At 35.8% G+C, this 23,968-nt stretch overlaps 3 protein-coding genes across 4 annotated transcripts in view; 1 reads left to right on the forward strand and 2 right to left on the reverse strand.

Annotated features, from left to right (window-relative positions):
* Positions 1-17,274, reverse strand: part of hth (Meis homeobox homothorax) — a 446,666-nt gene extending 429,392 nt beyond the window's left edge. The window contains exon 1 of the mRNA XM_018505263.1: positions 17,218-17,274. The gene's annotated coding sequence lies outside the window, so the exon portion shown is untranslated. The remainder of the gene's footprint in view (positions 1-17,217) is intronic.
* A 1,970-nt stretch (positions 17,275-19,244) lies between these two features.
* Atg6 (Beclin-1-like Atg6) lies at positions 19,245-21,351 on the forward strand. 2 transcript variants are annotated; one of them, XM_018505248.1, is made up of 5 exons: positions 19,245-19,455; positions 19,880-20,040; positions 20,102-20,514; positions 20,631-21,119; positions 21,217-21,351. In XM_018505248.1, the coding sequence occupies exons 1-5, from the start codon at positions 19,344-19,346 to the stop codon at positions 21,335-21,337; spliced, it is 1,296 nt and encodes a 431-aa protein (XP_018360750.1). In that variant the 5' UTR covers positions 19,245-19,343; the 3' UTR covers positions 21,338-21,351. The 2 variants fall into 2 exon arrangements, with proteins under 2 accessions (XP_018360750.1, XP_018360751.1); XM_018505249.1 differs by having other exon boundaries at positions 19,382-19,459.
* Positions 21,352-21,360: 9 nt separating this feature from the next.
* LOC108759693 (uridine diphosphate glucose pyrophosphatase) lies at positions 21,361-22,784 on the reverse strand. The gene is made up of 3 exons (XM_018505250.1): positions 22,086-22,784; positions 21,821-21,894; positions 21,361-21,677 (listed from the first exon to the last, which is right to left on the reverse strand). The coding sequence occupies exons 1-3, from the start codon at positions 22,526-22,528 to the stop codon at positions 21,523-21,525; spliced, it is 672 nt and encodes a 223-aa protein (XP_018360752.1). The 5' UTR covers positions 22,529-22,784; the 3' UTR covers positions 21,361-21,522.
* Between the last annotated feature and the right edge of the window lie 1,184 nt (positions 22,785-23,968).

A 23,968-nucleotide genomic window follows, 5' to 3' on the forward strand; every position in this document is an offset into this window, starting at 1 on the left:
GCAAAATAATTTTTTTATTATTTCAAACTTAATAAATTCATGATTCATATATAACTTTTTGCAACTGTCAACATTCTCTATATGCTGTTTTATTTTTAACATTAGTATTAGTTTTATATAATCAGAGAAAAAAGAGACAGAATTAAAGAAATAGAGAATTTTTTATATCAATTAAAGAACAAATTACTTGCAGGTATTTTTTTTAATATATGAATACGTATGAATTAATGTGCTAAAATAATTTATGTTGTATATTTATTTACGCGTATTACTCAAATCATAAATCATAATTATAACATGTAATAAATTATTTGACATTAAATTTTGTTAACCGCCTCAGTCTTCAAAGAAGACAGAAAGTACCGTGCCGACAACTGCCGAACAAACAAGTTAGGAAAACTTATTCTCGTCCAAACCATTTATGCACGTACGTCTTTTACGTTTTTTGGGTTACTCTGCAGGTAATTTATAGCTTCATAACGGCTTTATGACAAATAATGCATATATACAAACATTGTAAACCGGCAGTACAGTAAAAACTTGAGGTATTCCTTCAGGCCACTGGTCGTGACTGACTACTTCGACTGCTATTCGTTGTCCTTTTTTCCCTTCTTTTTTCGTTCTATTATATTTCTCTTTCTTATTAGATTTCTAGATTCTTTTATATTCACAAAACGGCATTTTTTGTTTAATATGATCGTATTCTCATAATCACGAAAGTCGTAAAGTTTGGAAAAAAGCAGCCAAAAGGTTGACTCTTTTGACAATAAGATCATATAGTTATAATCATACCACGTTTCTTTTTTATTTTGTTTTAATATAACAATTTTCTCTAAATTGTATCGTCATCTAATAATATTTTGACCACCACTCGCATATTAATTAATTTTTAAAGATCTGTTGTTACCAAAACGCGGAAAAAGAAGCTTCTAGTCACTTACTTGATAGGCATGTACGAAGCGCGTAATTAAAACAGCAGAATGACAGTTGAAACGAATATTTCTGTTTCCCTCACTCTTCCGTCATTCCGCTTTTTCATTTCTCTGTGCCAGTCGATCGAATAAATCAATGAATCTAATAAGGCGGGCTCGGCTCAAGTCGGAAATTGAAAAGATCCAAAGCGATGATACAGCAGCGAATTTTCAATCGACTTTTTTAAGATTAATTGACAGATATTCCACCGGTATTGATCCCACGTACCACTTCGTGTATGCGTGTCAAACGAGAGTGTCCTCGCGTAATCAAGACAGTCAATACATTTGATGGCCTGAATTCGCGTAGGATTGTTAAAAAAAAACATTGAATACCTTTATTATTAAGCTAGCAGAAATATGTTGTACATAGATATTAGTGCCACCGATAATAAAGATTTTTATAATATTGCCATAAATGACAAGTTTTTAGAGGACAAAAATTCTTCGAAGTAAAAAGCACCGTCGTCGACTCTTATTAGAATAATAAAAATAAATAATACGAAAATCATATTCAATTCTTATTATCTCAACTTTAAATCATATATTAAACATCGATAACTTTCGAAACATCATTGACTCTCCGGGGAGTTGACAAAAAAATGCCACCGAAAACATAGTTTCGAGACTTATTTATGGACTCTCCAGAAACGCTTCATTATCTCCAAGAAAATTTAGGAGGAACATTTATATCCCGACATTCAAACTAATTATTACCTTGCCAGAATGCGGATACACCTGTTACCTGGGGAAATCTGTCCGAACAGTTTTGTATCAATGATATACAACCGTCAACTCTTTATGACGCCTCATCGGAATTTCCTACTGTTTTTCGTCACCTTTTTCGTTCTGCTTCAAAGCATCTAATGACACGATTGCGTTCATGTACATGTTTTATCGCACGAGGAGAACTCTCGACCGACAATTCATATATTCAACATTACGACGTCCGGCGAGATACTGCACGAAGAAGCTCTCTATTAGCTGCGCTACAGTCTATAAACTTGGGACGTTATTCTTGTAGATGTTAAGTATCGCCTAGACATCCAGTTAATCGATATCACCGTGCTGAAACATGGATGGAGTGAGAAAGAACATTCCTATCGGACAAGAAACGCGCGTTCGGTCTATAATAATTCCTTACATCATTAAACGAGCATGCCAATGCGGCGCGTACTTTCGGTGAATTTATGATAATTACAAACGTTGGTATAGAGACTGTCCGGCGATGATCATCACCATCTAAGAGAGCCGGGGATATATACTGCCGAAACGGCCGGGTCCAAGTCGATCCGGATCCTCTACATATTCATGCGGGATTAAAGTCGGTCGCCTCGCCGACCGGCATCGCGCGGGAGACGGTAAAAAAAAGAGAACAGAAGGGACCATAGAGACAGAAACCCGATTATTCATGACGCGGGGTGGTGCTCGCAACGGCAATCCTGCTCTGTTTGAACAAGGAAACGTGCACGGTGTGATCACTGATTTCGTTGTTTGCTCTGTATCCTAGATAAAAACTCGCTTTCGGTGAAACGCGACGTGCGGATGGTGCAAGAAAAATAATAAATTGTCACACTACTAACCGATTACTCAACGGTTTCTCATGTTTAAATTATGAAAATCTGTCATTACTAAGACTTTATATTCGAAAGTTCAATTTTTTTACGTAAAAGAAAATCATTAATCATCTTTACGAAATAAATTATTATTTTAAACTGCCATATAGAAATACTATAGGTATTTATAAACAGGTAAAACAAATTTATTTATGACAAATTAAATTTATTATAGATACGATGGAACATAAGTACGTATGTATTATTATATATTAACGAATAGTGTCGAGGTGAACTTTTGCCATAATTGGAATTTTTCGTTTCGCAAAGTATGACTCTCGATAAATTATTTAACGCGTCATATGTTTAAACGCGTCATTAACTGTGGCACGAGGATAATTGAAATTAAACCTTCCGGTCGGCACGACAGATAGAAACTGTTCCGCATCATATTTCTCACGAGCAGCACACCTCTCGTAAGCCATCCTTTGATTAATTGTCTCCAAATATCCCCAGGACACATGCCCACAGGTCGTGGGCTCTCTCCCTCTCGGCCAGGCGCGACTTGTGTGTACGAAGGGGGTTGGTTACTCTTCTCCTTTATATATATATATATATATTTTTTTTTTTAACACGTCCTAGATCCCTCCATCCCGTCTTCCGCGTCCTTTGCCATGGAAAGACTTTCAATTCGGTCCATATTTCACGCGTACGATATTTTTAAACAGAACGGAGAATGAGTAATGGCGAGAGCGCTTTCCTGCCGACCCTTTTAAACGAGGGGGTTCCCGATATAGCGATGTACAACCTAGAGACGAATTTTCTCTCCCGGCGTGTCGAATGTAACGGTATTGACTCTTCACGAGATCGAATGAAAGCTTCAACATTAAACATGTCGCAACGCTGCGGCTTTCAAACGCATTTACATTCTATTCAAATTAACCTTATACGACTATATACATATTAGAAATTGATTATAGTTCTATGGAAAATAGATATTGACACTCACACTCAAGCAAAGTAAAATAATATGATTAACGTATGTAAATATGAGAAGTTTGTTAAAACTAAAGAACGTTTTGGAATTTTAATAAATTATCTTGAAACCGCAACATACAATATTCCATAAAAAAAAAATCCTTAAAGTTATAAATAATAATATGATGCTTTTTGTTTTCAATTATACATCAAGATTTTTGAAAGTAGTGTATATTAATAATAAATAAATTACATATACAACCTATTGCAGCAATATTATGTTAATATCATTGGCTCTATATTAATATCAATGGCGTTATATACAATTCATTAATTTAATAACTTGGAAAATATTACATATCTCTCTTCTATCTAGGTACTAATTAAGTCGAGCGAGATAAGTAGCCAATTGCTAGTAACGTATTATGTAGCAAATTCCTTGAGAAGAAGCGAGCGAATAAATCACATAACCGAAACATATGCGTTGACAATGTGGAGAGATCCGAGAAAGTATCGGAATGATATTTGGTAGGCCTATAAACATGAGTTGGACCGAGCTTACTACGGCTTATTGTGGCGAGATGTTTCTACCATGTTGACCAAATCGGCATGCCTTGCATGGGACACACCGCACGCATGTGGCATGAAAATGCGACTTTATAATGGGATTAGGCAGGTTGCAATTCAGATTATAAATTGGATTATGGCGCACCGTTAACCGCACTAAACGCTTTAACCACCCCCGCCACTGCACGCCCTTTTGTAAACGCGCAATTTGCCCCCTCACTGCATACTTTCACGAATTGACCTCGCGGCGGCAACAGCTATTGTGGCATAAATTGCATCGTCCGAGAGAGGAAGAGAGAGAGAGAGAGAGAGAGAGAGAGCAGAGAGCGGAGACTTTTCCAGAAGAAGCTACACAGTAAATGCACCCATCGAATTTATATTTTATTTGAAACTTATGAAAGAAAATAAATATGTTGTTATGGTATTGCTCGATATTTTACAACTTTTACAAACGCTGTGAATAATCATCCTTTTAGCCTAATTGTCGCGTAGATATGAAATAAATAAAAAACAGAACATTGTTACGAAAATATAATTTTCATCTCTTACTGTGAAAATATGAAATACATATTTAACAACACTATTAAAAATATATCGTATAAGTAATTTATGGAAATATCAGATTTGATGGAAGACAGTTCAAAAATAAGCAGAAATCATAACCAGGAGCATTCCGCGAGTCTGAGTCGCGCGCACGACTTCATAAAAGAATACAATGCAACAGTCTGGGTAGAGGTCAAAGAGAAACAAAAAGCGTAGGAAGAGTGTAAGGAGAATGGAAAGATGGAAAGGTCAGAAGCAAAGGCAGAACTAAAAGGATCACCCGCAGGGCGAAATAATGCCAGGCAAAATGCGGTGGGCCACCCTTCGCCACGCTTTTCAAATCGACGCGAGATCGTGACCAATGCGAGAGAAAGAGAGACCGACGAAGAAAAGGGAAGTCGCCAGGATTTTTGTTTAAGTGCCTGGAGGTAACCCACAGCCGTCGAATGTAGGCGGACAACAACGCATTTCACCTGCCGTCAGAATTACCTGCATTCTGTCTCGTAGCCCTTGATTTTCACTAATTCTTCGAGGGGAACCATTATTATTCTTTGCTGCAGAATGCGGAACTGATTCGCGACTCTCTATACAAAAATCTTTTCGGCACACCAAGTTATTATCCTAAGCTGTATTCAACTTGAAATAAAGCCCGATTGTTTGCTACTAACTCGACTAACTCGACGTGTAGTATATAGGTAAGGTACTCTTTTAAGGCACGTAAGTAAAAAAGTGTAAATCAACAAAAAAGCAACGTAAATCTTCGTAAAAAATAAAGCCTAGATAAACAGATGTACATCAATTTTACTGCAACTTTACGTTGTCTTCGATCATCAAATGCTTCATAGATGAGCCGATTATGATTCGAAATATTGCAGTAATATTTAGTAAACGAAATATGATGCAAATATGATGTAAATATGAGACACTAAGAATCAGATTTTTGTTTCTCATATTTACATCATATTTGCATCATGATATTTCGTTTTCTGATCTACTAAATACGACTACAATATTTGGAATCACAATCGGCTCATCTATAAAGCATTGGATAATTCTAAGATAAACGTGAAGTTGCTGTAAATACAAATTCTTATAATTAACGCAATTATAAATATTCTTGAAAACGCATGGAGTATCGACGGGATTTGAACCTAAGATCTTTGGGTTGGTAGCCTACCTACGCTAACGTTGAACTAATTGCACGCTTGTATGAACACTTTTAAATTTGATATATATTGAATTTTATTTTGACATTCGTACCGATCATATATGTATGTAATAAGCATGTATGTATATATAGGGTGTCTGATAACTCCCGATAATACGCGTAAGCAGGTAGAGCGGACTAAACTGATTGTGAGACGAAAAGTCCTCTACTATTTTACAATTTTCGCAATAGTTAACAAGATATTAATTATCAAAAATCACCGATTGGTTTTCAATAATTTTTTACTAAAGTACTATTAACTTTACGAAAAAATAGCAAGAGACAAAAATTGTTTATTTTCTTTTTATAGAATTGTGAGAATTTTTTTTAGATTTTTCAGAATTTTTTAGTACCGTATTTTCTCATTGTTGGTAAAAATTATAGTATCTTACTTCATGCGGCGTAAAATAAGGAAAAATTTACAAATCATTTATGCTTACTATGACATCACATCAGGATTACGAATCCTTTCAACAAAATTCGGTACATCAAAATCGACATTTATTTACCCAAATTTTACAGTATATTTATCTTACTTTATGTGGCATAAAATAAAGAAACATTTAAAAATTATTTAAGCTTTCTATAACATCACATGATAATTGTAAATGTGCATCATTTAATTATGTATGATGTAAATATTTCATATAGTGATATCGAAAAAAGAATATTATAAATCTGAAGATATATTTTCATACATATGTTTTTATAATTCTATAACAAAAAATTTAATAATTTAAATAACCTAAATTTTATATTTATTTCAATATAAACGTTTTTTCTTTTATAATGTCATAAATGATCACAAAATTGTTCTAAATTTTCAGTAAATTAATTTGTGCATATTGTGATCATCATACAAATCTATCTGAGTTGTAATAAATTCCATCGTTCCACATCAAGATAACGATAAATGACTTTTACGTATTCTTAATTCCCACACGTCCCGTAGATTTTTAGTAATTGGTAGAAACATAGGAAATCTGTCTCTTCTCTCGCGTGCCTTGTCTTCAAGAAAAAATATCCGGAAACCCTACTGAGCTCGCCTCTCTGACCCATGCATTGGCGTAGACAGCATAACAGTAGACAAAACCAATGGCGTCGTCAAAGTAATGTAAATTCTATGATCAAATGGTGATTAATGATAGTCGCGCTCCACTGAGATAATCGTGTCGTCGAATCTCGAATGGTATAGGTCGTACATCTTCATTTATGATACATTGCTAAAAAATTTTACAACAACTTCGTTAAGTTGTAAATGAACTACATCTTTCCGAGTGCATTCTTCCGCGACCATTTCCATTTATCGTTCGACGACTGTCTTAAAATACGTTAGCGAAAAGTGTTCGATGGAATTAGTAACGATAAAGATACCTCAGAAACATAAAGTACACCAGCTGCCGATCGCAATAAAAAGTCTACGCGATATCAGGTTTTGTCAGCGCACGCTTGTACAAACGAGATGCACCTGACGATGACTGCGTCCTCGCACTTTTTTCTCCTATATATATATATATATGCGTTTAAACTTATACCAAAATGAATTATATTACGTTCTTCGGCACGTGTTTCGCCGTTCGCGCCATCGTAAATATCCGACGATTTGCTTTACACTGAGAGAAAAATGTTTGGTATTTGTAACTATAATTACATATCACTATAATTATGATTATTACTGCTATAATAATAGTAACAGTAACTATGTATATAATTCTACCAACAAATATATATAGTTGGCAACCTAAAATGACTATAATTATAGTTGTTATAACCATAAAATAGTTAAAATTACCATTTATGGTAATTTTAACTATTTTATGGTAATTTTAACTATTTTATGGTTATAACAACTATAATTATATTTGGGGACAACCATAAAAAATATGGTTGTCCCCAAATATAACTATAAAATTATAATCACTTGAATCATTTTTATGGTAATTTCAACTATTTTATGGTTATAACAACTATAATTATAGTCATTTTAGGTTGCCAACTATATACATTTGTTGGTAGAACTATATACATAATTACTGTTACTATTATTATAGCAGTAATAATCATAATTATAGTGATATGTAATTGTAGTTATAAATACCAAACATTTTTCTCTCAGCGTATGGTCTAAATCTATTTTAATATGGTTGATCTATATATTAGATATGTATTGTACCTAGATAAGTGAAAAAATTGAAAATTTATATTTTAAATGTTGTTAAAAAAATTTTTTCTTCACACAATCGTAATGCGTGAACGTTAAATACCTAATTTATATAGATTATTTAAAATTAGAACATATATAGGTATATATATTTCAGAATTACCTTTTAGGAACTTAATAAATAAGCTACCTTTTTTCGATGCTTGCCAACATTAATTAAAAACTCCTTTACACTCTCTCTCTCTCTCTCTCTCTCTCTCTCTCTCTCTCTCTCTCTCTCTCTTGTCGAGAATTAATTAAATATTTTTAGCTATGTTTGAAAGATCTGGTAAATGGTGATATGTTAAGGATGAAAAAAGGAACGGTCACATGATAGTTAGCAACAATTAATTGCATGCTTTTTAACGTGTGTCATACATATGCAGGATTCGCGATGTTCGATTCGGTATAGACGCTCGTCTTGCGGATATTTTCCATTTATGCAAATTCCGTTGGCATGCGCAAGCATGCGAGGACGCTATCGCAATTAGGAGTCGCAGTTGTAACTGCGTGCATAAGGGTGTCGTAACTTTGGCGAAAAGGGCTTTCTCGCGTAACCAGAGACGATACCACGAAGCACTTACCGACCTTAACCGAGAATATTTTGCGCCCTTACCCACTTCGACTAATGCGTTAAGTGGTGTGCGTTGTACATTTATGCGGTTGTAGTAACATGCACGTGAAATTGCGCTTTATCCCGATCGTTGATGTTATCGCGATTTTGAAACGGAGTTAAAAAAGTCGATTGGGAATCGATCGTAAAATCGTAATCCTAAAACAATCCGAAACCAGTCGCCCGTATCGTACGTGCATCGAATGTATAATATACAGGGTGTTAGTTAAATATGTTTTCAAACTCAACAGAGCGATTCTTTGGTTTATTTCAAGTAAAAAAGTCCATATAAACATGTGTCCTAAACGGCGTAGTTTCCGAAATAAAAAAATTTAAACGTGTAGTAATAATCTGTTTATTTGAAAGAAATACAACTTGAACTAGTCAAAAACTAGTCAAAAACAGAAAAACAAAAACAAGCTTCAGTTCTTCTGACGAAATAAAACAATTAGATGAATTGTTGAAAATGTGTCCACCTTGCGCCATGATACATCCATCGAGTCTTCTTTTCAAAGATTGACGTATACACGCTCAAAGAAGTGTTACGTATTGCCTCGCATGAAGCAACTATTCGATTCCTCAAATCATTCTCATTCTCAATTGGGGTGGGCATATCTGCCATTTCAAAATTTATAAACTTAGGCATAATGAAATCGATTTTGATGGATTGAAACAATTTGACCCGAAAACGTAGGTACAAGCTAATTGACCCGCAGCAACATCAGGACTGAAGTCTATTTTTGATTTTGTGACTTTGACTTTGACTTTGTTTACGGTTGTGCGAATAGTAACTTACATGAAGCAAGGCATATTTATGCAGGAAGATATCTCCAACGCAATTTATCGTTTCGTCAAACATTTGCGAACATTCATCTGTATTTCGGAAACTAAGTCGTTTAGGACACATGTTCATATGGACTTTTTTACTTGAAATAAACCAAAGAATCGCTCTGTTGAGTTTGGGAACATACTTAACTAACACCCTGTATATACGATTCCACCAAAATTTCTGTCCATTTTTACGCTATCAAGTTACATTTTGAAATATTTCCTCTACCGACCCAGGCCACGAATATCTCCCACAATCGTTAAACCGCAACTTTTTTTTTCTTCAAATTTCTTAATTTTCTTCGTATTGCGTGACACTACGCAGGAGAAGGACGGATATAACACCGTTCTCGACGGTTTATGCCTCGTTAGCGTGCGCAGCACACTGCAGGCTTGGTTGGTAACCAACACCGTACCGGGCGCATACAGTGGCATGGCATTTTTACAAGATAAAAAGACAAAACCAAAAAAAAAGGAAGAAGACATGAATTCCAGAGAAACGCAGAACTTAACCCTCAATCGATATCCTAATAATTTTTTTGGTCACGTTAAGCTATCGTTTCACGATTACGAGGCAAGAGAGGAAAGGAAGCGAGAAAGAAGAAACAAACCCCTCTCTTTATAAATACGCGGACTTTGCGCACTCATTTTCACCGGTATCTTCATGGGAGAAAGAGAAGAGAGAAGAGATCTGCCGGTACGCCGTATCTCCGTATTATTATGATAAAATATTTTTTCAGCCATAAATATACGTCCGGAACGCGAGACCCCTGCCGCGCGCAGGCCACCCGACGCACGTTGCAACGCGATAAACGCATCGCACTTGCACACGTATTCGTACACGCATCCGCCGATCTTATATACGCATAAACCATAGTGTCTAGGATGAACAAGCGACTGGTGCAGGACGACATTGCAGTCATGATATCTTGACACTATCAACATGCATAAGATGCGATACGTTATTGATTTCTATCTCTGTATATAGTGTAAGTGAAACACATTAAATAAAAGAATGTATACTATTAAAATTAAATGAAAAACATTGCAGAGCAAAGTAGTGACATGTGTTTTTCTTTCAGGCACTTTTACAAGTGACAACAATCAATTATCCTATTCTTCAGTGCTAAATATTTTTTTATGTTAATTTTAATGTCTACGTATATTTTATTTGGTTATAATATTTTATAAAAATTATCGAATATACTCTGAGGAAAATGACGTTTAACGTAATCTTCTATAAAATTTGCATATAAAAGTAATAAATATAAACGATATTTTACTCAAAATATTTTTCGTTGAATTAATTATCACAAATTAATTATCATTAGATCAATTTTTTTTCTCATTACAGTATTTTGTAATGATTACTTTATATTACGTTCTTATGTAATACATGTTACATTAGCATCTGAATGTTGTGAGAGCGATATCACATTGGAATGCGTTTACACCCACGAGGGTCCTATAATTCAGCGATTCGCTTTCAATGCGTTCGACGGATGTATCGGCATGTTTGCGTAACCCGACAAAATATACAGATCGAATTCGGAGTGATTTGTTTTCTCTACCGTTAGAAATTTTGTTCGACCGTCTAGGCCACGATGTAAAAATAAACATTTTTTTTTTTTTCGGAAGCAAAGCTTTTCCGCGCCGCGAGCAGAACCATTACATTCACCCGCTTCCATCCCCTGTCCGAAACAAAACTTTATAGCTAATATATATATATATATATTAGCACATGACATACATATATATATATTTGTGTGTATATATATATATATGCATATTACACACATGCCTGTCATATAGCTTGAAATAGAGACCATAACGCATCTATCTTCGAACTATTAGCTCCTACATAACTCATCTCTTTTCCCCATCAGGCAAATTGGTATTTCGATCGAAAACGACTTTTCTCTCCACCCCGCCTATTCTGTCAAACTCGGTGCTTTTACGGTCAGTGACTTATGGCGCAGCAACGCATTCAAAATCTCATGATTCATGAAAATTTCTCTTTCACAATATTTATTTCCATGTACCGACATGTGGAAATTGGTGGCTGCATTTAGTGTACTGGAAATATTTGTCTTGCTTATTCACAGGCGACAGAAACTGCCTGATCTTCAACCTGAGCAATCAAGTTTTATATTAGCAATAAAAACAATCGTCATCATTTTACGCGTAAGAAGAGTCCGAGTTCTTCGCAAAAGTAATAAACTGGAAATGTAAATGACTCGATTTCCATCTAAATCAATCCCGATTGTGTTTCTCGAAACATTCTTAGAGTAACTACGATCCTGAGTATTTCGTGACTGAATGTATCTTAGGGGGTCAACCGGAGGGGTTCCCGAGTCGATCGACTCGCCGCGGGGATGCTCTGAATTCCGAAAACGAACTCTCGTGGGCGGTTCGTGGCCCATAAATACTCGCGGTGTAAACATCGAATCGCCGATGTTTGGCTGGATCGAGCTCGGCCAAGCGTGCCAACGGATTCGATCATCTGATGTAAACCCTTTGCTAAAATAAACCCAGTTGGCTTGCTCATGTTCGACCGCCCGACTAATAACGCGATCGCGAATGATATATACGGCATACTAATTATTCCTCATGGTTCTCTATGTTTCTCGCGCAATGAATTAACTACTGATTCACAACAACCATCTCGAAAGAAGTAAATCGATTTAGAGTTCGTGCGAAACTATAACACGCAAGAAAGAAAAAAGCGCGATTAGGATATTGAGTCACAAGTTGATCAATCGACAATAAAATAACGTCGTACAATAGCACTCGATTTTTCCAGTAGATTTCATGCTTTCTGAATTTATTTAATTAATTTAATTTATACATTTTATATGTAATTGCATTAAAATTACAAATCTTCAACTCAAAGCTTCAACTCATTTTTATGTGCAATACAAGCTGTTTTTCTCCGAGTTTATTCAATAATTTTTATATAACAAGAGCTGGTAACAAGATCCTATTGAGCGGCATAACGAACGCAGTTCCGTACGCAGTAAAGATAGCACGAGGAACAAGAAACTGCTGTACCCGGAGGGCTTCTGTATTAAACGGGCTTCTATTCGAGAAAATTATTGCGCGCGTTCGAGCCGTGTTTCGAGCCGAGGGTGCGTACAGTGCGGCTATACGCAAGATACGATCGTCATCCGTTGCTCTGACAAAGTAAAGTCGCTGCCGGAAAAATTGCAGCAGCGTGGTTTTATTAACAATGCTCGCGCGATATCGCGATCGAGGATCTGGCTCGCGTAATCATACGCAGGCGTGATATCTCGCTGCTGTTTCTCCTACGAAAGCACAAATCAACCATTGTTTGGTGGTAACAGGACGGGATACTAGCAACTGGATTGTGTATCAGCAGATGGAAGAACTGAAAACTTTTCCATTCTTATTTCGTTGAAGCATTTTTTTTCGAGCAAAATTATCCAATTTTCTATATATCCGCATAACTTTTCGTAAATTTTTTAAAATAAGATGTTGAGTCTTTTGGATTGATTTTGCTAATGCAACTACTAATGAAATCAGCTTGTGTAAGATCTGTATATAAAGTCTGTAATAAATACAAACGATATTTTGCTCGAAATATTTTTTGTTGAATGCATGAAATAATTAATTATCATTATCAGTACAAGGATATTACTTTATCTCGCCTAATTTCGACATTTACTTCTTATCTGCTGTAGTTACTGAGATATAAATCATCCTCTCCCGTAAACAATTAATTTTACGTATCTTCGCGTAATAAACTCGAGCTATCGCGCACAATATGATGTCTCTGGAAAATTTACTCGCGTAAAAACTGACAGCAAGGATTCTCAATGTATAATTTCAGCATCACAATTTATGTCGATTGCGTGAGAAAAAATCATACAGATAATAAGCCAGGCTTGAAAAATTAATTTTACTTAATAACTCGTATAAGTCGCGGGGAATTAATTGCGGAGTGATCTCGCAGTTGTCGTGTAACCAATCACTTGGACGGACTGGACAAGTAATTTCCGAAAGCGGGCCCGCGAGTGATACCGCCTATATTGTGTTAATTGATTTGTAAAAGGCGAAATAACAGGCTTCCAGTCTCGGATCAGAAGTGGCCAGAAGTGCAATCGACGTCGGCGGAGTCGTCGGAGTCGTCGGCCGCAACTCACGCATAACTCCACGCCAGTATTATAATTGAACTTGGCGCAGCCAAAGCAACGGCGGCGATCGCCCGTACACAATTACTCCGGCTCTCTTTATCCGCCGCAAAGATCTATGGGACAGTTGACGCGCCGCGAAGAAGTGAAGTTGAAGGCCGCCGGCCAAGTTGGACCCCGGCAATTACACGCGATTCGCGTAATCGTAAAACGAAACGAACGCCAAGTGCGCGCGCAATGTCGTTGCCGTACAGTGTTTTCCTATGCGCGGAGCCCCTTCATCGGCGAAGTAAGCGCGTCGTAAATCAGCCGATATTGTATAGGTACAATGAGAGAGTGAGAGATAAAGCAAAAAAGAGAAGAGTCTGTTCTTGCGAAAGTGCATCTTGCGATTGCAAGGATGGAACGCAATTTACTAGGAAATTATCCATCTTGACAAAAGTATAATTACAATTATATTTTTATCGAGATGGATAATTTCTGATTTGAGATAATCTTTTCATCATTAAACATATGCTAAGAGATGTTTCTTAATATTGATGGTTATAATGCAATACAGAATCTCCCTCCCTCCCCCATCTCTCTCTCTCTCTCTCTAATTTTTTAACCGATCGTGAGTTTTAAAAATTAGATACTTATTTCACTTAAAATTACGATATGATCTTTAAATGAAAATGTACGATTTTAAATTATATATTCCTCCTATACTTTGCTATCGAAAGTGACTCGCCGTGCGGCCTGGACGGCATTACGTCACTGATCGCAGGTGCAGTTCAGATGCAACCTGCGATCTGGCGCACCCACGGTGTACCAGTAGTGGAGCAAGAGTATCGTGCTGGTAACGCGGCGAAAGAGGAAGGTGAAGAAGAAGAAGAAGGAGAAGAAGAAGAAGAAGAAGAGGAGGAGGAGAAGGAAGAAGATGATGAAAGTGAAGAAGACGGTAAGGAAGGCGGAGAAGGTAGACGAAGAAGCGATGGAGGAAGAAGAAGAGGAGGAGGAGAAGGAGGAGGAGGCGAGAGGAGCTCGAGCGTGAAACACGTGACAAGGATGGAGAGAACGAGCAGGCACTCAGTGCTCCGCCCCAGGTACACGGCCAACATGGCCGCTGAGGGACGGATTGGCGGAGGCCAGCCGCGACGCCAACCGATGTCGTCGTGACGCCCGCGCTTCACTCAGCTCGGCTCAAACTCAACGGATTTCGTTCGCGTCGGCCCCTACGGCACTCCTCCGTTCCAAGCGGTCGCCGCCCACCCTTCTTCAACTTTCCCTCCGCAGTCCGCACCGACCTCTTCACCGACGAGCTATACCCTCTCCAAAGTTGCACGTGTAACGCACGCACTCCCGCTCTTCGCTTCAACCGCTTCGATTTCCATCCACGATTTCGTGCAACACGATGGTCTGAACAATCGATGGATCTCGCTCCCGTCTGATCGATCAATGCTTAATCGATCTTTCTCTTTTGCATCTTTTATACATACATACGTACTCGTACATACACTATCACGAATATTTTAACTTGCATAAATGGATACGATGGAATAATTTACATAAAGAACGGAGACCTTTGACGATCAAAAGGAAGGACACGTTTGATTTCTTCAAAAATTCGATGTAACAGAAAATGTCATCATGGTAAAAACAATAAATAAGAATTTAAATTTGTTTATGAGCGAATCTCCTATGAATTGTTATTATAGTATTATACGCGTTAAAATATTCTTTGTTTTACCTTGAAGATGTAAAATATATATCAAACGTTCTCAAACGTAATATTGAAACTAATATCAAGTATATTAATTTGACACAATTCTTATAAGAAACGGCAAATTGCAAGAATAGCGCATGTATAGAGCATATATTTGTAATGTATTGCTAAGCGGAAATATAGCGTATTATTAACCACAGGATGTGGTTTGTTCGTCTCACGTATTCGTTGCTTACCAATGCAATCACGTTTGTAACTAAGTTGCAGGCCGCGAGGCGTTGCAAGAATACTCGAGTGCATGATGCATGACAAATATGCACGCTAATGCAAGGGTACCCTTGCAGATTTATCTTCGCTCGTCCGCACCGATGTGCGAAACTCGCTCCCGATAAGTAATTAAACTTCCTAATGCAATTTGCATTAGTTTCTTTAGCAAGTATACTGTAGTCAGCAGAAACAGTAATGGAATAAGCCTTACACGATGATTAATTAATACAATCGTACCAAGGAATCAATGTTATTTTTTTATTTGATGTAACCTCACTCTCAGTTAATCGTTTTGTATTATTGAATTGAAAAGAACCATCGAATAAAAATACTTTAGTATACTATGCCTTTTTTTTATTTCAAAGCTTCAAGTTGAACCAATTTTAAAATTCATAGAAAAAGCCAGATTTATTAAATATTCTTTTTCTATAATGAATCTCAAGATACATAGCTAAAAAATTGAGCTGATAGTCGCACATACTTAAAATCGTTTTCCTCTTTTTATCTTAAAATTTAATTCCCAGTGAGATCGCTCCGAGAGCGATATTCCGAGTAGGATTCTGGTTTATTAAATATCTTTTTAGTTTTATATTAAATCTCAGGCAACATTTATAAGAGAAAGAGAGAACCGAGGAGGTAGATCGCGGGTGAACGACGGGCTTGTGAGTCGGCGATTCGTTGCGCTTCTCCGGCGTACGGAGCGGTAGAAAGCGCACCGGTAAAAAGCTCTCGCATAATAATTCATCGGCGGTAGACAAGAAAGCGATGGAGGTCGTAGCCGTTATTAGAGAAGTAAGCTTCGCGCGATTACATTTGGAAAACGCCGATTGTTATTGCGCACTGGCTAATGGGCGTCGGGTGATGAATACGCGTGAAACTCAAGTTATATCGCGCGAGCGAGAGCACGAGCGAAGAAACAGAAACGAGCTGCCACCTGTTGATTCTTGGCAGCCACTCGATATTTATGCATACGTGACGAAATATCGCTTAAAATGCTCGTCAACATTAACATAAACTTGTACATGGCAATTGGTGGCATTGGTGTTAGCTACCGGCCGTCATATAAATATTAACTTCCATCGTGCTCTTTGTCATTGGGAAGTAATTCTTTCGCACGTCACATAAAATTTAAAGTTAAGCAAGAGAGGATTTCTGACGTGTATTTATAACGATGCATATTTAAGATGATAAAGATACAACGTAATCTCATTGAATCATGCAAATAATAGCACAAGTAAATCTATAACTGCAACACATTTTTGTTTAGATTTCAGGAAAATTTATTCACGATAATTAGACAAAAGAAGTATATGTATATTAAAATAAATTTTTTTCTGCGATATTTTAAATTATCTACGATACGAGCAATTATGTTGAAAAAAATCATACAATTTTTTTCATTAAAAAATAAATTATCAATGTTTCACAAGTATAAAAATATACAATTCTAATTCACAAGCATCTTTTTAGATAAATTTGTTTTAATATAGAATATCTTTGTATAAAAGAGCCATTATAAAGTAATAAAATATGTAAATAATTGAAAAGTAAAAAATAAGTTGAGAAATAGATTTGCTAGTGCTAAAGCTAAAATCACCGCCACCAGAGTGCAGCATTTAATTGGTACTCACCGAGCACCCTCTGTGTAACTCGAAAATAGTTCAATACCCTGAAGATTTTCAGTCTCCTGAAAAAAATTAATTTTAAATACATCAATAATTACTTATGTAAAACATTTAATTTTTTATTAGATATAATAAATTTATACAAACTAATCACATTAAAAGTATTACATAAACTTTTACCTTTAAACGATAATGTATACGTTTCTTTTATAATGTTCAGTTAAACTATTGCATATGATCATTAGTAAAACATTATTAGATATCAGCTCTCCATATAATGTTTTGTAATTATCAAATGAAATTTAAAAAATAATTTTAAAAACTGTCAATAGTCGGTAACATCACAATAACATGCATCGGCTTACAGATGCAAAAATTGTACAAAATAATTTTTCAATTTCTAAACAAAAAAATTGAAACTTTTTTACTTTTACATATATTTAATTAAATATATGTAAAAGTGTATAGATTTAACACATATTTTAATAGATCCATTTTTTAATTATCTGTAATATGATTATATATTTTCAATACAAAAAATAATGCTTACCTATATATTTTGGGATATTTTATTTACTTGCAACATTCATCCTTAACTTACAAGAGATATCTTCTGTGTTTTAAATCTCAGCTGGAATAATATTTCTCGCAATAAATTATTTACAGTTTTTATGATTACAGTAATTATTGATGTATGTTAGCATCAAATCATTAATAGCTTTCTAACAAAGATGCTTATTTGCAGCAATAATATTAAATTGCATGGCAATTTAATTTGTAATATCACTACTCCAACTGCATTTTAGAATTGTATTTCAAGAAATTAATAATTAATCAGTATACAGCTTGAACTAAAAATTGTATAAATTCACAAAAAGTATTATCAGGCACGAAGAACTATGGCGTTTTTTTCACTTAGTATATATTTAGTCTCATCGGTCAGTTTTCACTTAATATTATAAATTATCAACTACGGCGATTTCGCTAACAGTTTAACTAACAGAACAAACATATAAGCGATGATCGTGGATGCAAAGAACTGATCGTTTACTACTAATTACGTAAATAGATGTGTTGATTTATAAAGAATTCATCATTGAAGCAACGCTACGATTGCACGAAGTTTACTTGACGAATTGTCGTGTTTTCGTCCTATTAACACGATATATCATATTCCGAGATAAATTTTCCGTGCTACGAAAACACTAGAGTGTAGCGATAAGTACATACCCTGCAACGATTGTACAACTCGTATTTTCGATGAATTTTGGCGAGAAGTGACAATGACAAATATGGCGGAGGTGACGCCGTTCCTTCTAAATGCACAGACGCGGAATGGCGAGATCAAAATCGCGATACTAACGTATAACAACGATCGCGGTCAAGTGCCTTACGAACGTCCGACACTTTGCAACATGCATTCGCGACAGGACGAGCACAAAAACCTCTCTAGGACGCAAACGATCACGGAACGTGCGGAGCAGTTACATCACGGGATCTATCAGCCGCTGCGCGCGCGATTAATAACTGGCAATTTCAAATCGAAACGCAACTTTGCATATTGGTGCAGCGCACTGATCATAGATGGCGCGTGTAAATTCAGGAGCGCACTTTTCAACATACTCCCGTACATAAAATCAATGGTTTTTTTTTTATTTAATATTATTTATCGGAATTATCGTGTTTTCTATCCATAATAATATTTAATTGCTAGACTTTTCGAACATATCAGAAATCTCTCATCTTATATAAATCAAATATATATAACTATATAGAAACATGACATTATTATCGACAATGGATAACAAGAATAGTTATCTATCGATTTAGAAAATTAGAAAATGCGCCTATTATAAAAATATATTATAAACGTCATCCATTGATTCCCTTTCGCGTATAATAGTTCTCATATACTATATTAAAGCGATAAAAGTATATAACGTGTGATAAGAAAAGAGATATCGACACGACGCTGATATGACAGCGCCAACTGATGGTTGTTCGACAAGGCACCGTCAGCTGACCTCAGCGTCGTAGACAGTAGCAGACGCGTATTCGTTGGTATTCGTAAATAACGACGCGCACGGACAGGTTGCACGGAGCAGCTTTCTTCGATAAGAGACGTACGCGATATGGTAGACTTAAAGACAAACGTCAGTTTCGCATGCCAACGATGTCTGCAACCGTTGAAATTAGACTCGAGTTTCGATCACCTTGGGGAGCACACCCTGGCAGAACTCTCACGTAGGTAATTTCTATTTTCTACTGGCAACTTGGACATTCATCACTGATCCGATTGCCCCACTCGATACCTTCGTGTTGATAACGCTTCTGTATTTGCACTGGATGCTTATGACTAATGTGTCACGTGCTAATCTATATTTCCAAGAACACTCTTAATAATCTAACTTCCCCTAATAATTTTGAAGCAAGCACGAACTCCATTGATAAATGCAGCTAACATTGTGCACTTATGTGTGTAAACAATGACTTTTACACGATACATCTATCTAAATTTTACATGCATTGTCATTCAGTATACAAAAAGAAATTATGTTAGCTGTTAATTATATATGTTTAAACGTCTAACAACAGAATACAAGTATAATTACTTAATTTACTACAATTGTCTAGTATAGCTAATTTTGTGATTATCAATTTATTGTAGTTCCTATACAACAACAAGTTGTCGGAGAATTAGAACCTCAAAGTGACAGTATAGAGCACTTGGTTCCACCATTCAGATTGACTGAATCAGGAAATGGTACAAATGGATTTATGTTGGTTGGCGATTCTGGTGAAACGGAAAGCTTAAGTCATCATTTAAAGGTATACAGATAATTAAAAAAATCTTAACTGTAGCTGCAAATTGATATTTGTATTTTTCTAGGTACGAGCAACATTATTTGATATTCTCAGCAGTAGCAGTTCAGCAGATCATCCACTTTGCGATGAATGTACAGATAGCCTTTTGCTATTAATGGATCAACAATTACGAATGACAGAAGGAGAGTGGTCAGATTATAACGAATACCTAAAGAAACTAGAAATTGAGCAACAATATCAGGGACATGAAGATGTAGAAATGGAGAATCTCACAAAAGAATTACAGGATGTAAAGGCCGAAGAAGAAAGATTGATAAGGGAATTGGAGGCATTGAGAAAAGAAGAAATAGCTACTAGGAATGCCATAGCGGAACAAGAAAGAGAAAAGGAGAGATTGCAAAGTGAGGAGGACAGGTATTGGAAAGAATATTCAAAACACAGAAGAGATCTCATGTTAGCTGACGATGAATGTCGCAGGTAGGTAAAATATCCTAAAACATACTAAAATATCGTTGTTTTTCAAGTAAAACAATTGTTTATTAATATTTTTATTTCTATTATATTACGTAAAGTCGAATTTTTTTATCTCACAGTCTAGACAATCAACTGGCGTATGCAGCTTCGCAACTCGAAAGGCTGAAGAAAACGAATGTCTTTAACGCCACATTTCACATTTGGCATTCAGGTCACTTTGGGACTATAAATTCATTTCGATTAGGACGATTGCCGAGCGCACCAGTGGATTGGAGCGAGATAAATGCCGCATGGGGACAAACAACCCTTTTACTAGTGGCCCTTGCGCGCAAAATGAATTTGACGTTCAAGCGTTTTCGTTTAGTGCCATTTGGCAATCACAGTTATATTGAGGCTTTGGATCAAAATAAAGAGCTTCCACTATATGGAAGTGGAGGATTTAAATTTTTATGGGACACAAAATTTGATGCAGCTATGGTAGCATTTCTGGATTGTTTACAACAATTTAAAGAACAAGTAGAAAAAGGAGACAGTGAATTTTGTCTACCATATAGAATGGATCGAGGTAAAATTGAAGATTCCGCAACAGGCAACTCTTATTCTATAAAGTATGTTTGAGTGTTAATAAATCTTCAACTTAATTCATATATGAAAAATTTACCTATAATACAAGAAGTATATAATCTTTCTCTTTTCCTTTTTCAGAATACAATTCAATTCGGAAGAACAGTGGACCAAGGCCTTAAAGTTCCTACTGACAAATTTAAAATGGGGTCTTGCATGGGTTAGCTCTCAATTCACAAAGGATGAACTGAATACTAATTGAAGTCAGTCTCCTTGTAATTTTATGTAACTTAAATTGTGCAACTATCTCGTCATTGCTTGTGTATAAATGCTCTATTTGTAAATAAATACGGTTGAACAATAGCATTTGTTTTTACTTGCAATTAATTTACCATTCTTTAATTTATTTTAGAGGCCCGAGCAAGATAAATTTTAGCTTTATTCTAATTAACAGTACTCAGATTTATTAAGTAGAAACCAAGACACACCATGGAGGAAGCTGGAGGGACTCAGTACTTCTTTGGTTCTCATATAATCCTTTAGCTCAGGAATGCTTAATTCCACCACTTCTATGACTTCACCCTCGGACTCGTCGCCACCACCTTTGACAATGAAAGTCAAGTTGGATTACAAATTTTGTTATATATTTGGAAGAAAGTTTACGTCGATATTATATTATGAAAAAATATTCTTTGAAACTACTTGACAAAATATTACTTTAAGAACGTTTTACGGTTGAACTTACCAGGGTGTATCTTCATGTCATCCGTGACTTCTACATAGAAAAGAGTTTGCTTTGCACTAGCAGAAGCACTAGATCTAGAAAACATAAAATTACATTTTTTAATACTTAAATATTCTAGACATAATTTATTTTATTCAGAGAGCAAGTTATATGTATAGAAACATCTCTCATTACTTATAAACTTAATAAATAGCTTCATTTATTACATACATTTATGACAAAAGTCATGTGACTAGAGCGTAGTAAGTATATATTTCAGACTTACAGGTAGGTAAGAATCTGTTGAAATGATGAAATGGGTGCTTCGTAACCACACTCTTCCTTCAACTCTTCTCTTGCGATCTCGACGAGAGATTTATCCTTATCCACGATACCAGCGCAGAGTTCCAAAGTTATTCCCAGTGTCGCGGGATAACGCTTGACGTCGATCGCCTCTTGCTTCTCTGGTAGGAATGAGTAATACACTGCTGGCCGGAATTGTCTAACAAATACGAGCTTCATTCGACTTGTATTGAAGACAATTATACACACGCTGTCATGCATCGTTATTACGTCCCAATTCTTGGATTGACCATCATGCACGTAGTGCAAGCGAATGCTTCTTAACCACGGCGAATCCTGCGGAACTTTTCCCACGCGGACTTCGTGCAGATCAAGCATCTTCTTACGCGTAACCTGATTCCTCTCATCTTGTGTTGTGACATTCATCTCCTGTCAAAATACCGGGAGCACGAAGCAACGAGTAGACCTTTCCCTTAACCTTAACTCCCGTTGATAATGTTATCAGTTTCTTATGTAAGAAACTCTACACTCGTGTAAACTAAGCCTCACCGTTCACAGATGTCGCTCACAGTATCAAATCAAACGCAAGTATCTACATTCTACCCGAACGTATGTTCTACTTCGCTGTACAAGTGGAACGAATTATACATATTTCGATAACGTGTCTTATGCCAGAGAGAGACCTGAGAGCGGCCATTCCAGCCATTTTCCTGTAATGCTTCTAATCTAATCCCCCGTACACTAGCGACACCAACGTCCATTTTCGAGCTGCGGGAACTACGTACCACATCCATTTTCGAGACCCCCCGTAACGCCGATAAAATCGTATCGTCGAAAGTAGACGTGGTACAACACAAATTATAAATGTGAAGAAAAAACTATTTTTCGACATTGTTGATAAATAAATTTACATTATGATCCTACAGCCACGAAATCGGAACGAGCGACCCCTAAAACCTCCGAATATGAAGCCACATCGAAATCGGAGTACTCCAACACCCCTTTGAAAAGAGACTTCAAAAAAACGTGACACGCCAATTTTAATATAGGAAAGTTCGATTTCAGGAGAGTTGAAAAGGCGATGAAATTTAAAATTAATTTTTGTTTATTTTCATATTTGATAATTGGAACGGGATACTGATAAAAAATTAAATAAAATTTAAAATTAATTAAAAATTTTATTTAATTTTTAATCCCTTCTTTCCAATTATCAAGTATGTACAGATGAGGTCCGTATATTCCTACCTACATATTATAGTTCACTGTTTAGATATAATATGTGATATATTATGTTTTATTTTTAAAATAAAATTTAATTACCCGATCGCGAAATTTATTTAAGTGTCATTTAATTTGTAATAACTTAATTTTTTAATTTAGATGGTTGTGGTTATCCCTACCTATCCATATTTATTATCCCTACCGATACAGTCTCTATCTATCCATACTTGTCCTACCTACTCGCATTTTCATTTATTCGCGTCATATTCACACCTTTCTTCACCCGTATTCCTACTTACATTACTTACTTTATAAGTATTCAATAACACCGCGAATACATGTAATACGTCAATGGTTGCATTCATCAGAGAAAGTAGCTTTTCAATTGTTGTAAAGAATTTTTTAATACAATTGATTCCTTATGGATTTAAATGTATAAACCAATCATATTGAAAAATTTTACAACAATTGCAAAACTGCTTTCTCTGCTGAATGCCTAATCGTCTCCTACCGCATGCTGATAAATTCAGCGGGATGACCTAATCGCGATCATAATAATAATAAATAAGTAATAAACATTAATTATTAAAACAGGTTTTCAATTTTTAAAATACAAAAAAAATTAACAAATAACAGAGCTAATGA

The sequence above is a fragment of the Trachymyrmex cornetzi genome, unplaced genomic scaffold (genome assembly GCF_001594075.2).
Source record: "Trachymyrmex cornetzi isolate Tcor2-1 unplaced genomic scaffold, Tcor1.1 scaffold203, whole genome shotgun sequence".
Taxonomy (NCBI): domain Eukaryota; kingdom Metazoa; phylum Arthropoda; class Insecta; order Hymenoptera; family Formicidae; genus Trachymyrmex; species Trachymyrmex cornetzi.

Coding starts and splice junctions, on each gene's coding strand:
- Atg6 (XM_018505248.1), top strand. CDS start 19,344: ATGGTAGACTTAAAGACAAACGTCAGTTTCGCATGCCAACGATGTCTG. Junction 19,456..19,879: donor CACCCTGGCAGAACTCTCAC/GTAGGTAATTTC, acceptor AATTTATTGTAG/TTCCTATACAACAACAAGTT. Junction 20,041..20,101: donor GCTTAAGTCATCATTTAAAG/GTATACAGATAA, acceptor GTATTTTTCTAG/GTACGAGCAACATTATTTGA.
- LOC108759693 (XM_018505250.1), bottom strand. CDS start 22,528: ATGAATGTCACAACACAAGATGAGAGGAATCAGGTTACGCGTAAGAAG. Junction 21,895..22,085: donor CAACAGATTCTTACCTACCT/GTAAGTCTGAAA, acceptor TATGTTTTCTAG/ATCTAGTGCTTCTGCTAGTG. Junction 21,678..21,820: donor TGACATGAAGATACACCCTG/GTAAGTTCAACC, acceptor TCATTGTCAAAG/GTGGTGGCGACGAGTCCGAG.